This window comes from Uloborus diversus, chromosome 3 (assembly GCF_026930045.1).
Source record: "Uloborus diversus isolate 005 chromosome 3, Udiv.v.3.1, whole genome shotgun sequence".
NCBI classification, from domain to species: Eukaryota; Metazoa; Arthropoda; class Arachnida; order Araneae; family Uloboridae; genus Uloborus; species Uloborus diversus.
The window spans coordinates 37,448,967-37,466,560 of NC_072733.1; the positions used below are offsets into that span (position 1 = coordinate 37,448,967).

Sequence of the window (17,594 nt, forward strand, 5' to 3'; positions counted from 1 at the left end):
AACTTAGCATTAAATTACTAACACTACTTACGTTTCCTTTGATACTCTTTAATTTTTCTTTAAAAATAAAGTCTAAACAAATAACTAGCGATGTTTCGGATATCCGTATCCGTGGATATCCGAGAAAAAAAGATCCGTATTCGTTACTTTTTTGACGGATCTTAAACGGATCTTTTGTATTCTAAAATTTTTTAAATATTTGAATATAAGACTCTTAAATTCCGTTTAGATTAGGTTTTATTTACTATTTAAATTATAAGGTATCATTTCAGATGCCAACGGCCATCTGAGAGATGTTTTCTTTTTCAGTTTCATATTAGTTTTTGTTATTGATTTAAGGTTTCTGTTAATTCTTCATTTTGGTTTTTCTCCGCATTCTTCAAAAAGTGAGACAAAATTCTCTATTTACTGTTTGTAAAGGTGTTCCCGGAATCTGGGTGGAATGGGTCAGCGCTGCATTTATGCTGAAATAAAATGCGAAAAATTATTGCTAGCCTATCCAGTAGCAGCTTTACACTCTTGCTCTTGTATTCTACATCTACCGAGCAAGCTGGAAATAATTTTTCACCTTCTGTTTAAGCATTAATGCAGCGCTGACCCGTTCCTTCCAACTCTCCCTCAATTTTAACGTAGATTTCTTTAAAGAGTAAATCATAGTCTTTATTATATTTTCGCCGTAGATGACATTTTTTCAATAAACAGTGTTATTATTATGACCGGAATACCTTCCGTAATAATTTTTAAACATGGATAGTTGAATTGGGCAAAAAATTTGAGATCCGTATCTGTATCCGTATCCGCGGATCTTGACACTAATGATCCGGATCCGCGGATCTACTTTTTTAACAATCCGGCACATCACTACAAATAACTATAATAGCTTCAAAAAAAAAAAAACCTGCAGCGAAAAGGTAACAAAAAGAGATAATTCTATACATGTGCTCATCGCCATAGAACACAATATTCACGCGTGCAATAGAAATCACAGCTAAAAGAGAAACCATCAATTGAACTGGCAATTTGAATAGTTATTTCCCTTTCGTTACCTTTCATGTAAATGCGGAAAAATTGCTCGCTTAAGAGCTAGATTGTGATTAAAAGAAAAAAAAAAAAACGGAACAAAAAGATCCGTTGAGAAATGCTCTTGCGTTGAGCTATTACTAACTCCTAGCACGTCTTTCCGAGTCGTTTAAAGTGCATTAGCGAATCACTGCAGCAGATTGCAAGCTCTCGGAAATGGCAATAAAATTACTTCTCGCGTGTTGATACCGGTAGAACTAAAATTAAGAGAGTGGTGCAATATTAGTTTTGAAATAAGAAAAATAGAACATTCATTTTTTGCTTTTTTAAACAAATTGCTTGCGACACCAAAGCGCTTTCATTTAAACATAGAGCTTTTACTTTATGTGAATTCCGTATTAGAAATTGAACAGTTTAAGGCAGAAATAAGCGCAATAAATCCACCAACCCCTCTTTGTTACAAAGTGTCACACTTTACCTTGCCCCTCCCCTTGACCCCCCACATGGTAGTAACCATGTGGGGGGTCTAATAAAAATAGCGTACCGTACGCTATTTTTCATAAGCATACTATAGAAAAGAAAGTGTGATGTCACTTCTTGTAACACCATCCCTCCTCTTTGTCACAATTTCGGGACCCCCTCCTCCTCTCAAAAAGTGGGATCATTTGCGGACGACCCATTACAAGGATTTTTTAAAAGATGAAAAAAAATTCATGTCTACAGGCCAGACTCATCTGGGGGGGAGAAATTTTCCACGCCCCTGCAAACGTATTTCGTGCATGCATCAAAAAATCGGTAATATGCTTCAAAACTTTTTTTTTTCCACGCTGAAGTCAAAAAATAGCATCGTGGAAATTAGGGGTGAAAAGTGCAGTAGGGATTTTTAAAATATCACATTTGAATGTCTTTGGTGTTTATTTAAAAAAAAAAACATTTTAATTGTTAAAAATCAAAATAGCACACATCTCTTCTGCCAACTTTCATTGTTAGAAAGTATTTTTTTTTTTTTTCGAATATCCTCCTTCAAAATGAATTTCATTTCTCTGAAAAAATTCAAGGAGTATTTGAAAAAAAAAAAAAACCCTAGCTATATTATCTGTATGGGGATCAGGAGGAGCAATTGTCCCTTTTGGAGTTGTTCCCTGGCTCCAAGAAATTAATGTGTTCTTAGATATATGTGGAGTGTTTTCCGCTGTTTTTCAATATAATGTACATTGAGTACGAACCGTTTGCCCCCCCCCCCTGGAAAAACTTGGAATGAAGGGTCGGATGCATATTATTACAGGGGATATATGAATAACGCCCATTGAGTCAAGACTATCAAAAGCAAAAACCCCAATGCCAACTGACTTAAATTAAATTTTTTTTTTCTAAACCCATCAACTACAATAATAAACATTAACATTTTCTCCTCAAAAAATACAATATAAACAAAAATAGCATTTGGATTTTTAAGCTAGTTGAAAACTCCAAGGTTAACCTGAAACATGCAAGGAACAGGTAATACGTGGTATAATAAATATAAACTTTTGAAACCAAGCAAAGGTTTATTTCTAGCCTCCCCTTTCCACCAATAGGAGTGTTTCCAAAATATTGAACGTAATGTTTTGTCAACGTACGAGGATCAATAAATCTACCTATTACAAATCGATAAAAAAAGGTAGGAAACGAATTCTAGTTCGGACTGAGTACAGGGTACGGAGAGCTGAAATTATCCCCCTTCTGCGAATTTAAAAGGCTGCAGAGTCACGATGCATCCAACGCTTCCTAACCACCATTAAAGGAATAACGTTATAACAATTGGTATAGCGCGGCATTTTTTTTAAATCAATTATAGATTATCAATAAAGAATGGGAACTACCAGATGGACTACAGTAATCTTTTTTTTTTTTTTTCATTTTTCTGGAAAGAGTACCTGTTTTTAGTAAATTTATTTTCTCGGAGATTTAGTTTGAAACTTCCCCTCTCCCAATTCTTTTCGGGGGGGGGGAGAATAGAGTTCATCATTTAGCCCCCCACACACCAATACAGAGACATGTCTAAAAATTATAAAAATAGAACGTATTTTGGCCGCCTGTTTGCACACTAAAAAGCCATAGATGGATCATAATCGTAAAATAATAATACATGCGATCATAGATTACGCAAGCTAGAGCTTTTTGTAATGGCATTAAAATTATTTGAAAGCTCCATCTCTATACCGAGAATGCTCCAGAGTTTTTTGAACTCAGTAATCAGTTCAAGAGTTGTTAAGAAAAATTCTTCGGGAGCTCGTTCGGAAATGAAAATATGATAAGGAAGTACTTAATTATTACCGAAGAAACTACTCATTTCCCGTTAATCCGTTGTATTATTTCATCGCAACCGTTACCATACAAAATTGACAACGTATTATAAGAATATGTTTATTTTCTTCAAAGTGTTTATTCCTAGGAGGTCTATACAAATGTGGGGGGGGGGGGTTCTTTAAAACTGACTTTGCAGTACATTATGTGACAAAATAAATATATATTGATCAATTTGAAACAGACAAAAATACTTTCCAAGATCACTTCATAATGATTTCTTTGCTAAAACAAAGTTTAAAGTGGGGGGAAGGGGGGTCAACAAATCGCTTGCCAGGGTGAACAAAATTAATCCTTAATATATCAAAACATACAAAAAAAAAAAAAAATGCCGTCGTGGGAAATAACCTACGGGGCTGTCTACAAATGATGTCAAGCTTCCAGGGGGGGGGGGGGCATGATAGTGTAACAGATCGTAACAAGAAGGCGGGAGGGGGTAACAAGTGTTACATCACGCATTTCTTCTACGAGAATATGTATAAGAAAAACAGCGTGACATGTGATAAGGGGTGAATGTAACATTTTGAGACAAAAGGGGGAGGGGGGGGTCAAAATGTTGAAAAACGTGTGACATCGTTCACAAGGACAGCCTCTTAACAGTAAAATATATCCCCTATTTCTCCCTCACATATAAAATCAAACATAAAAACCGAATTGGATCGACGAGACATGTAATTCAGCGCGTAAGGGGCCATTCATCAATTACGTAAGGATGATTTTAGCAATTTTTGACCCCCATCCCCCATGTAAGGGTACGTAAGATTTTTCAAACCCCTCTTCCTTATTCTTACGTAAGATCCATTTCGTTTTTCAAAATAATAAAAATGACGAATCTTACGTTACTGGAATCGAAATTAAATTCAGTAAGTGAATTAAACCTTTTTGTGTAAGTTGGAATTTAGACTGAATGTTTTTTCGAAATTTTTTTGTACATGATGCAATGCTAATTAAACATTAAGCATGCAATACATAGTGCGATTCTTTTATTATATTTTACACTATTCATTCTTTGTAAAACAAATAAAAAACAGCTCATCCTCTACGTTTTTTACCTTCCAGACGCAAATGAAATATAATCCTTATTAAACCACTTGACCGCGCGATTTCAAACATAAAATATCGACTTGGAAAATTTTGCGTAAGAATGGGTTTGATCCCCCCCCCCCAAAGTAAGGGTTTTTAGAGATTTTTCCAACTCTCCCCTCCCCCCTCGGGACCCTTACGTAATTTATGAATGACCCTTAAGAGCCTAGGTTAGTAACGCAAAGATGGCTGAACTAAGACTTCCTCTTGTGATATACAATCGAAAATAATAACATTAATAATAAGCACAGAACAAATATTTCATAAAAGAAAACCCGTTTTTTCGAGCTTTAAGTTGAAAAATTCCACATCCAGAACATTTTATGCGAACAATTTGAATGCAAAAAGAACTTAAATGGCAGTTCTAAGCCACCGACATTTTGTGAGAGAAAAAGAAAACAGCCCATGAAAAAGAAAAAAATGTGCGGAAGCTTACGGAGAAAATACAGTGAAACCCCTCCTAACGGACACCCCTTTAATGCGGACACCCCTCTTATGCGGACAGTTTTTAATTCCCCGGCAGAGAGACATTAAACCTAATGTATAAGGAACCTCTCTCGTACGGACACCCTCAAATACGGACACGGACACCCTTTTCGAAGTCATTTACATTGATATATCCTTTTTTGCGGACAGTATTTAAAACTTGAGAATTAAATAGCTACTCCATTGAAAGGCTTCATTTAATGCAAAGTCGACCAGCTTATACGGAGATAAAAAAAATATTTCTTTGCAGTTTTACTTTGCATCTACTGCGTAGCAAAAAATTTTCAGCTCGACACCGAAATGCATTTTTCATTCCAAAAAACATCATCAAATCGTCAAAAATAAAAGAAAAGAAAAGAGAAAATGATTATTCTGCAAGTTTCTGTCTGTATACGCCCACCCTCCCCCGTTGCCTTGTTCCTTTTCAAATGACTAACAAGCAGGCGTGTTGTGTCTAAGTGGAGCCGAGTTGACGCGCCATCTAACAAAAATATTTTATAGAGAGTAAAAGTAAAGCCAATGCAATATCATAAAGTAAACTTAAGGGTAAAAGCATTCAGTTGTTTCATCGTTCTCATTGAAATGGCTCTGAATACTCATTGTCAGCGTCGTACTCTTTCTCTTAAAGAAAAAATTGAAGTTATAGATTTCGCAGAAAAAAATAAAATTGGAATACGGAACATTGCTGAAAAGTTTGGTGTGGGACGCACACAAATTTGCTGTATATTAAAAGGAAAAGATAAGTTTAAGAAAGAATGGTTCATAAATGGAAACCAAGAGAAGAAAAAAGATTTTCCTAAAAGTAATGCCCTTGCAGTGAATGAAATTGTGTTTAAATGGTTTGTGTCCGCAAGAAGCAAAAATATTCCGATTTCTGGCCCTATTTTACAAGAAAAGGCGAAAGAAGCAGCTACTGAAATGGGTATAGAAAATTTCAAAGCTTCCAATGGATGGTTAGATCGTTTTCGAACGAGACATGATATCGTTTTTAAAAAAATATGTGGTGAATCCATGGATGTGGATGCTGACGTTTGCGAGAAATGGTTTGAGAAAGTGCCTAGTTTGATTGAAAATTACGAGCCATGTGACATTTATAACATTGATGAGAGCGGTTTGTTTTATAGAGCTCTGCCAGATAAAACCTTAACTTTACGGAAAGAAAACTGCTCTGGTGGCAAAATCTCCAAAGAACGCTTAACAGTTTTGTTGGGTGCCAGCATGGATGGTAAAACCAGTTGTCATCGGAAAAGCAGCCAGACCTCGGTGTTTTAAAGGACTGGATATAAAAAAATTACCTGTAGACTGGTATTCAAATAGAAGAGCGTGGATGACAACCAGTGTCACATCTGATTGGCTTGTAACTTTTGATAAGAAGTTGGGGAGAGAAAAAAGGCATATTGTTATTTTTATGGACAACGCGCCCTCCCATCCCAAAGACTTTCACTTGAAAAATATAGAAATAGTCTTCTCGCCAGCAAACACAACATCGAAATGCCAACCTATGGATGCTGGGATAATTCAAGCATTTAAAATTCAATACAGACAACTAGTTATGAAGCATTTAATCAATAAAATGGAAGAAACTAAAACAAGTAGCGAATTGTCCAAAACAATTGATGTGTTAGATGCAATCAGCTGGGTTAAGCACGCATGGAAGGAAGTTAAAAAAGAAACAATAGTTAGTTGCTTTAATCGCGTTGGATTAAAAAAAGGATCTGCCACAGAGGAAATTGACAACGAAGTTGATTGTGACAATGATGGATCCGATTTGCAGTCGTTAATGCAACAAGCAGGGTTCACAAATGTGACCGCTGAAGACTATGCTCCCATCGACGACCAAGTTTTCACTGAAGAAAGCGAAACAGAAATTGCAAGCATAGTGCGCGAAATTAACGAAGATCATACAGTTGAGGATGACGATGAAGATGAACTGTCCGTAAAAGAAGACGTTAAAACAATTAAAAATGTTAACGAAGCTTTAAGCGTATTAGATGGACTCAGGGAATTTTCAATTAAACACAACGATCCTAAAGGACTAGACTTGGTACAAGAACTTAAGATACATTTCGAAAATGAAAGACTTTCATCCATCAAAACATATCAACAGACATCAATCGAACAATTTTTTAAAAGTACAAATTAGGTATGTAACTTTTATGCGAACCTGTTATTTAAATCTCTTTGAGTGTGCAAAACTGTAATATTTGAATTTAACCTGATAAAATAATTGTTTATTATGTATATGTTGGTAAAAACTAGTAAATTAAAAAAAATCTATGCATAAGAAAGAGTAGAATTCACACATATTTCATTTAAGATTTCAAAAAACATAAACAAATAACTAAAGTTAATTAAATTAAAAAAACCTCTGTAAAGCGGACACCCCTCTCTTACGGACAAAAAAGTTTGTCCCGTTAGTGTCCGTAATAGAGGGGTTTCACTGTATAAATATATCAAGTGAAAAGCAAACAAGAAGTGCTCTTCAGTGTTAGAAATACCTAGACACCACGCGTTTGTCAGTAAAGATTAGGGAAAAGAATACAACCGCACTGAAAGTTTAGCGATGACAGAAAGCAAGTAATATGTACCTAAGATAAATAAATACCTTTGTGCTGAATAGTAAAATGTCTTTTCATCCATAAGCTCATTATTTTTGCATTGAAAAAGGCGTTCCCTGTAACGCCGAAACACGTGTCTGCTGTAATTTATAAATTTGTGCTTCTACTTACGTTGTTTGGTCTGACTTTAATATGTACCTAATTTGTTTTTATAAGAGCTGCGGAAAAACAAAAAGAGTTCTTGAGTTTATTTTACCATTTTCGCCATTATTTATCAGCATAGTTGCTCCTTTGGTATCAGCATTACATCAAACTGGATAGCAATATTAATTGAAAAAGGACGCTACGCGACAGGAAAAAAAAAGATAAGAAAAAATAACTTTTAAAATGCTTCTGACACCATTATTTATGTAAAATGAGCCCTTGAATTCAAACATGAACACCGCGTTTTCCCCTATTAGTGACAACTTTTAGTAGATAGTCCTCGATTTTTTTTTTTTTTTTTTTGAGGTTTTGACAATCTAATAACTATACTTCGACTTGGAGGGGAAGGGAGTATTATTTTAACTGTAAACATTCTTCTGGAGAGTTAGAAAGGTCATAAGTTCAAAAAGATAAACATATTCAGAAAGAACATGTGTTTATGTTTTTTAACCATTTGGGGGATTTTACTCCCTTAAGACATTTGAAAAAATACCTAAAATCTTTTTAGGGCTTTTTTTTTTTTTTTTTTGGTGGAAAACCTGAGTATCGGCCTCAATGCTATGAGCATGTCCAAAAACATTTCGCGTTTTAAAGTTAATAATAAAAACTTGGAAACATTGCAAGTTGCATACAATCTAGTTAGTTATCACTAAATTTTAAGCTTTCTATAAGTATTTAACATCCATTTGTTCCACAAAATGCCTGCAATGACTACTGAAAAGCTTTAACGTTAGGTTAACCTTAAAATGATCACACTATCGAATTTGTATAGCTCATTTCCGAACTTCAGACTACACTGGCGGAAGAAATTAAGAGAATTTTCAGATTAGGTCAATTACTTCCAGAACTACTGGACCTATTTTAATGAAATTTGGTATGTACAGTTGGACCTCGATATAAGGTCCCCTCGGGACTTCACGAAACTGACCTTACAAGCGGGGTGACCTTATAACGATTCATCTATATTTATTGATAAATAAACATGAATATACAACATTAATTCTTTTTGAAATTTAATACATTCAAAAATATCAGCAATGAGGTTATAATAGTTCGATAGATTTGAACCAGTTAAAACTTTTGGAATCAATCAAAAATTTTAAAATGATTTTTTAGAACTTCAATTTAGAGTAAAGCTGAATACAAATATGCCCAAGCAAAAAACTGATGTGCAACTTACCCAACTTAAAATTATCATTTATACAGGATTGATAGGTTTTTCTTTATAGCTCAGTCAATGAAGGTAAAAAAATAGGCTTTGTCGCAACTAATTTAGGTAAAGCAGAATTTTTGCTACCCCCATCCCTCTTGCTTCCCCCCACCCCACCCCCCCTCCGAAACATTGCAAGAGCAGTACTATGATTATACGCTTTTCGTGTCGCAACTAATTAGGGGAAAGCTGAATTTTGGCAGGATGTTAGTACATAAAGTATACACTAAAAAACCACAAACTCCCGACCCCTACCTCTCTCGCTTTCCCCCCACCCCCCTCCGAAACATTACAATAGCAGTACTATGATACGCTTTTTGTGTCGCAACTAATTAGGGGAAAGCTGGATTTTGGCTGGATGTTAGTACATAAAGTATACACTAAAAAAATCACAAAGTCCCCCCCCCCCCCACCTCTGTGGTACTTTTTCTGACCTAGAGTGCAGGCTGGAGTGCTCAAACAGAGAGGAATTGGCAATCAGGGTACTGGAAGTTACCACAACCTCTTGCCCCCCCCCCCCCCCCCCCGCTACCTGCTCCGAAACACTGCAAGAGCAGTACTATGATTTTACTCTTTTTGTGTCGCAACTAATTAAGAGAAAGCCGAGTTTTGGCAGGACGTTAGTAAATAAAGAACACTAAAAAAACACAAAGTCCCGACCGCTACCCCTCTTGCTTTCCTCCCCACCCTCTCCAAAACACTTAGACCATCAAGAGCAGTATCTACTATGATTAAACGCTTTTCTTTTCGCAACTAATTAAGATAAAGCTGAATTTTTGCACGATGTTAGTACATAAAGTGTACACTAAAACCTTGACAGTCCCGACCCCAACCCCTCTTGTTGCTCCCCCCCCCCCCTCATTCCGAAACATTGCACACTGATCAGTCAGTACTATGATTATACGCATACAGCTTGAAAATTTATGATGTTACCGGAATGTTCCCTTTTTATTTCACTCCTAACAATATTGTAAACCAGTGGTGCCCAACTTAAGGCCCAGGTGCCGTATCCGGCCCGCGAAACTGATCCGTGTTGCCTGTTGTTTTGTGAAATGTTACAACTCGATGAGCACGATTAATGCCAATGTTACAAATTGTTAGCCAAATATTTAGAAATTGGTTTCTGAAAACATTGTTGGGGAACACTGCTATACACAAATTCTGAAACACACTTTTTATGTAGATAGCTCAGTTTTACCATTTTACCAACCTAATCATACGCAGAAAACTCACAACAAACACCAAAAAGTAACTTCAACAAATTAATAGCTTTTTATCATTACATCTTGGAAAGAAATGTTTGAACAAAATTTATAGATAATAATATGATAATAATCATTTTTTTGAAATGGATCAACAATGTAATGACGTTGACTTAAAAGTTTTTACTACCATAATGCAATTATTTGTTACAAAAGTTTATGATACGTTTGTGTCAGCAATAGTCTACAAAATAATGTTAATGCTTGGCTAACTATTTAAGCTTTAAATAAATCAGGAACAATATATTTTAAACAGAGATTATTTTCTCGCAACGGATATTATTAACGTTTAATATTACTTTTGGTTATATTTTTTAATCTTATATAAGGGGCTATCTTCTTATATTTCGTTTGTTTGGTCCGAAATACTGTTACAGTGCATTCTACTACAATGTCCACACAGACATGCAATCCAACCTAGCTTTACGACAGATACAGTTTGAAACACATAATGTTTTCAATTGCAAGGTATTAATTGGAGAAGTTCACTTGAAGCAGAGGTAATCTTGATGAACTTAGGAATCAGTCTGTTGCATGAAGTATAATGCCAACCCCACTCTTCTGGGGGACGTTTAAAACCTAACCAAGTTTGAATCTGGTGTTGACCCTAAAAACTCTGGTGGAAACCTTAAAAAGATGTTGACAAGTGACGTCTGAAGTTGGTGGAAGTTTTGATAAATCAAAAGTGGACTTCAGGGACATTTTTGCGATTACTTGCCTTTCACAAACTTTTATTCAAACTTGGTTAGGTTTTAAATTTACAGCAGAAGAATGGGTTTGGAAATATATTTCAAGCAACAGACCGATTCCTAAGATCATGACAATTACCTCTGCTCCAAGTGAAATTTTCCTACTCATATCTTACAACTGTAAAACATTGTGTTACAAACTGTAGCTATCGTAAAACTGGGTTCAATTGTACGTCTATGGGTGAACACTGTAGTGGAATGCATTGTAACAATATTTCGGACCAAACCAACAAACTGTTAGATGACTCCTCATAAAAAAAATTGTAGTTATAACAACTTGCTGCCTTTTTTTTGTTGTTGTTGAATGCAACCTGTTTTTCAGAAACCAGTTGCAACATAGTCCTCGGGTTGTAACATTTCGCAAAACAACGATTCACACTGATCAGTTTCATGGCCCGGAAGTGACCCGTGGGCCGTAGGTTGGGCACCACAGGTTTATAATATTGTAAGAAGTGAAATAAAAAAGGAATACTCCAGTATCATCATTATTAGTTTTCAAGCTGTAAGTGTATAATCATAATACTGCTCTTGCAATATTTCAAACGGGACGGGGGGGGGGGGGGAACAATAGGGGTAGGGACTGAGTTTTTTTAGTGTATATACTTTGTATACTAACATCTTGAAAAAATAATCAGCTTTCCCCTATTTAGTTGGGATACGAAAAGCGTATAGTCATAGTACTGCTCTTGCAATGTTTTGGAAGGGGGAGGGGGGAGAAAGAGGGGGTCAATGGCCAATACGGGCCCCTCCTGGAAAAAAATTCTGGATACGGCCTTGTACACACAGACATACGTCACAAAAAAACTCATTGTAATTAACTTGGGGATCGTCAAAATGGATATTTTGGGTGTCTGTATGTTCCTAGGCATATATCACACGTGTGGTCGAGTCAAAAAAAAAAACTCAACATTCATTTGGGGGTGAGCAAAATGGAAATAAAGGCTGATTTTTTATTAAAATTTTTTTCATGAATACAATACTTTCTTTTTTGTAAAAGGTAGTAAAAATGGATTCAAATTCAGAGAATCTTATTTTAATCTATAATTACAAAACTGAAAACATAGTTATTACAGTGTATTCCTTCATAATCATACTTCTTATAGAGAATTCATTATAGGAAAAGTTTTTAAAATATTTTAACATGAAGATTTTATTTTTTCACTTATTAAAACTGAAATTATTGTTACTTTTGTTTGAAATTATTCCACATATGAAATACATAGAATTGTAATCAATCGGGGAAAAAAGTAAGACCTATGGGAGGGGTTTGGACCCCATGGACCCCTCCCTTGTGTGCCCCATTGATTATGATTTGTTTACATTGTAGAAATTTGGATTCTGCGATTTTAATAATAAAATGATAAAGTGCAAACTGATTAATTTTGCATGTAACTTTATCGTAATATATAAAACTTGTCCCTTCAACTAAACTAATAAACATAATTTGGTGATTTACGATTTGCCGGGTGGGTCTCTCCAGGGAGACAGAGTTATTATAAGGGGGCAAGCATTTTTTCCGAAATTCTTGAGTAAAAAAGCAAAATCAGGCTCGGAAAATAAGAATAAGCATAATGTCAATGCTATAGCATTCGGGTTTGAACAACTTGATTGACACCGAGAACATTGCTATCTTTTCAATGACACTAAGTTTGAGAAAATTTGCCCTCCAAAAGCAAGCTCACCCATCGCATTAATATTTCACTAATGTCGTACTTTAAACATCTATTTTCGGTGATTTTGTAAGGTTTGTTAATTGTAGTAAAACTATACTATCAATACTCCTATCGTAACATATTCACTATGCTTTGGTGCATAACAATTTCTCTGCAGTACAAAATATGACTTTTTCTTCTAACCCATTAAATGCATCATAACACCAGGGTAGCATTTTAAATGAAATCCGCTTATCATGATGGAAATTGAAAGGGGGAAGAGGCAGAAAATTTTTTGAATGGAAAAAGGTGGGGCACGGATGTAAAAAGCTTGGATAAAACTGTCATGAGCAAAACTGTGTTCCACATTGATGATTAAGGATTTAAAAAAATCATGAAAGAGCCCCCTCCTTAGACTCCCATGTCTTACCCCTCCTAAAAAATCTGATGCACGTCTGAAAGTTCAGTCCTAGCTAAGTGGCATGGACAGAATTCAAATTTACAAGCTTTTTAGTTTATGGGTACAGGAGAACCCCCTATGACAAAAATATGGAGATATTTCTTCACTGTTGTTCAACTATTGATGCAAATCTTTAAATATATTACTCACTATAATAAAGAATGCATATATGTACCCAAAATCTTATCTTCATAAAAGAACCAACAGAAAAACAAACACGTTTCGAAAATATAATCAATCAAGAATAAAAAAATATTAAAATGCATTTTCCCATGACAGTTGTAAACATAATATGGAGTGCTTCTTTGACGGACAGGGTTACAGGGTATTTAAATGAGTGACAACTTTAAAAGCATCACCTGTCAAAACTATTTTAAAAGTTTCAAAGTACAGTTTAGTTTGGTGGAATCAAAACTGAATTCTTTTTTTGTTTTATAAATTCATAAAAATGCAAACTTAAGTCGACAGTGGCTTTAAAAAACGCCAAACGTGAAAATTGTAAACAAACAGTTACTTACGGCTCTGCTTCAATAGACTTCAATTTGGCTACATAATTTGACGGTATATAACCTTCTTTTTTGGTTGCTTTTGATCTTGCAAACCACCAATCTCCTTGGGTATCATTTAAAATTTCCAAATGCTCTCCTTTTTTAAAACTTAAGTCTTCGTCTGTTCGTGCATCATAATCATATAAGGCTACGAAAACTTTGCCGCTGCTATGTCCAGTAAGGCTTTCAGTGTCCATGGGTACAGGTGGTAACATTGGACCACATCTAGGTACTTCAGGGTGTCTAATACTAATAGGTTCATGTGATTGTACAGGAACGAGCACACTGACTGGAGTGGGACCATTATCAATATTTCGTTCGATGGAGGGCTGGCCTGATGGGTCCCCTTTCTTGACATTTTTATTAGATGATCGGCTGAAACAGTTCCCCATGTTGAAAATGCTTCGATGCCGATATTTAGGAAATAACTAACTTGAATCTTTCAAAATCAACAGAAAAGCATTTATCTTTCAAAGCCACGGGTTCATTTTTTCACACTCCTCAACATGCCATTCCCACATTTACATATCAAAACCACCACCCATCTGTAGGCCTCGTCATTCCAACTCGCTTACCACTTACCCACTCCTTTCCAAACAAGCCATGCCGCGCAGGAAGAAAAATCCCAATCCTCCCTTCCCCTTCTTTACCAAAATAGATTCACCTAGCAGACGCTATTCCATTTAACAACTTCAGACTTCAATTTTTCACCTGGCGCCATCTTTTGCTAGCAGCCGTAATAAAATAATGAGTTTGATATAAATTCTCTAACTTTGGGTGTAATTGCAAATATAAATCGATTAAATTTGTAAGAGATAGCTAAGAATTTTGTTTTAATGACTTTGGTCATTTTCTAGACGCACTCGAAAAAATTTTCACTAGCCATGGAGTACAGAGGAGCAGTAGCAGGGCGTCCGCGGTGAAACCATTCTTTTTTCTTCTAAAAACTAGAGGAGTTATAACGGGAGTTTTACGGAAGAGGTAATGGGGTACTTGGGAAGGCACCCCTCCCACTCCGAGGAACCGAAATGGTGTCTATTACTTCATTATTTTTATTTCATTTTTTTTTTTTTCTATTTTTTTTTTTTTTTTTCTTTTTTCTTATTTTTATTTTTTTACAAATTTGAAGAAACGATTCGAAGAAACGATCAACTTATTCTTTTAAAAAAGAGCATGGAAAGGTTTAGAATCTCGTAAAAGCATGGTTAAGAGAAAAAAAAAGTCAACTTTGATTATTTCATTAGAAATTAGGAAATGGAAAATTTCAAGATCCTCTCTTCCCTAATATCTTTTAAGAAAATAGTCCTATTCGAATCTTTTTTTTTTTTTCATGTTTGCAAACTCTTGGACAGGACACCTCATCATTCTCAAGTTTCCGTTTTTGATTAGAACAACTTCTCGTTTAAATTTAAAATGTTATAAAAATGCTAACAAAAGAGCCTATGGGAAAGTTAAATCCTAATAAATACCCGCCTAACAGGCGGTTTTATTTTGAATGAACCGTAGCGTAAGGTACATTCGCTCGGTTGGGACTCAGGGTTCTAGCTGGAATTCGGACCATTTACGCATTAAAATAAGTTCTGAAGACTACAGGGCTATTGCAGGGGTGCTTACCTAGGAGGGAGTCATGGCGCAGATTGCGCCATTAAAATTTTTAAGAGGGGGTGTTTTTATGGGTATTTTTCTCATTGGGGGGAGGCTCTTGTTTTAAAGGGGGGTCTCCACGATATTGGGGGGGGGGTGCGCTCTTACCCTTAGAGGGGCGGGCATCCCTGCCTATTGCACTTCTTTCGTTGGAAATCAAACCCTGAGTGTGACACCCAAGATCAGATCAAACAGAAATTTTAAGAACTGTTTCTTGGTACTACTTCTCACCTTCTCAGGACAGGCACTTGCCCCAATTGACGGGACAAGTATAACCTTGTTTTTGACAAGTCGTTATTTACATTGAATGGGATATGAGCGTTACACCATTACACTATAATAATGAATTTTAAATTATATTTTCCTTTGCAAACCAATAGGTATATTTTTCGTTAATAAGTATGATCTTACTATAACTTAAATTAGAATAACCAATAAACTAAAGAGATGAAATAAAGCCCTCATATAACGAAACAGCATTTTTTTAATTAAGAAAGAAAAAAATGAGAAATTACATTGAAAAAGTTATAAAATATAAAGATATATATTATATAATGATGAAAAATCACATCACACTTTACATTAAACTTTTAAATGTAAAAGAATAAAAAAGGAGCGTTTTTATTCGGATTACAGTTAGTTCTTAGTCGTAAAAGAATGAGGACAACTTGTGAAATCGTCTATTTCTCTCATTTATTCTACTTTTATTTTTGTAGTGTACGTATAAAAGTATTGTCTGAAACATTATTTCCAATTTTTCAATAAATATTTTTCGTCGAGCTCTCAGATTCACATTGATTTGAATTCTTCATCTCATTTTTCTTCTTTTTTTTTTTTAATTGTCTTTTATACAGAAGCCAAGATCCGAATCTTCTTTACTGATTTTGCAAATTTTTATTTCTTTACCTTTTATTTCTTCTGCAAGTAGAGCTTGATGATCAATAGATCTTAAGCTCATTTCTATTACTCTACTACAAAGTCATCACTTTTATCTATACTCTCTTCGGTTTTTTTTTCCTACTCCTCGTTTTGTGTATTTTCTACCAAGTAAAGAATCACAGTAAATCTACTAAATGAAAAAGATTTTCAAACTCGCCTGTCTTTAAATGATCTACAATGTCTCAAATGCCAAACCTTCTTTCGAGTTGTAACAAAAATCCAATGCTGCCTAGAGGTTATCATTCAAATACGCTCTCCCTTGGTACACTTTTTTGAACATAAGTTTGAACCATTTTTGGAAATAAATATACAACTGAATTTAGTAGGAGTTAATAGAAAAAGGTAAATTACGAGGGAATTGAAAACACGAATTACAAACAAAGTTAAAGGCAAATTATATGGGTCGTACATGCCACATCTTATTTTTAAGAAAGGGTAAGCACGACCACTCATCTAAACGAAGTCTGATTAACGTATTTAATGAAAATAAGCTCTGTATATTACACGTAACGATTACGGATTAAAAACAGTTTAACTTTGCAGACTTTGGTTGTTTGATACGAAAACTGAAGAAAAAAAAAACTCTAACCCCCTCAATCTTCACAGAGGAGCTCTTTACATGACATGTAACTTATCACAGACTGTGTTTTATCTACGTAAGCTAGTGCTGATCTCAAGTTATAGGAAGTATTATTGCTACACATAAACCGAGCATCCGAGCATATTCAATAAATGGTTGGTGTCCCTTTTGCAGCAGAGGCCGGTTAAGAGAGCTATCATTTCCCCCGAAAATGTTACCTTTTCCCCAAATTTTCCTATTGCATATGAGAAGACGAGAAAAAATATGAATGGTGTGTAAGGGGAGATGAAACATAAATCTATCCCACATTTTATTATTGAACAGCAGAAAAGCAGGGAAATATGCATGTTGCGAGCAGATAAAACACCAATCACGAACTTCTTTTGTTACTTCGAAATACATTTTTATTTTAAACCTTTGAATGATATTTAAATTTTATTTATTAACTTTTTAAGGTTTAATTTTTATTTATTACTCATACTAGTTTTGCACTTAAAAATAATGTAAGGAAGAACAGATTTGTATAAGAGCCAAAAAACACTCACACACACAACTAAATAATCTAAGAAAATAGTCGAACACTTAAATGCTTTTTAATCACCTTTGTAAATTTTTTTCTTATTTTTTCATTGCTAGAATTTGCATCAGTGTGTGGCGTTATAAAGTTTTTGATGAAGCAAAGTAATTTTATACAACACGTTCTCAAAATACTGAAACTTTATATAACATATTATGTAGCTCCGGAACTAAAAGAAAAATATTTCTCGCTATATATTAGTTTACCAAAGGCATCTAGGCATCTACCTCATCACATTTCTCCAGATTGGAAATCTTACATAATCAAGTTTCCCCA

General features: G+C 35.0%; 1 protein-coding gene across 1 annotated transcript in view; it reads right to left on the reverse strand.

The window, feature by feature from the left end:
- LOC129218408 (tyrosine-protein kinase Src42A-like) overlaps positions 1–14,173 on the reverse strand; it is a 192,560-nt gene extending 178,387 nt beyond the window's left edge. The window contains exon 1 of the mRNA XM_054852660.1: positions 13,549–14,173. Coding sequence (XP_054708635.1) covers positions 13,549–13,970 — 422 coding nt within the window. The 5' untranslated portion in view covers positions 13,971–14,173. The remainder of the gene's footprint in view (positions 1–13,548) is intronic.
- Between the last annotated feature and the right edge of the window lie 3,421 nt (positions 14,174–17,594).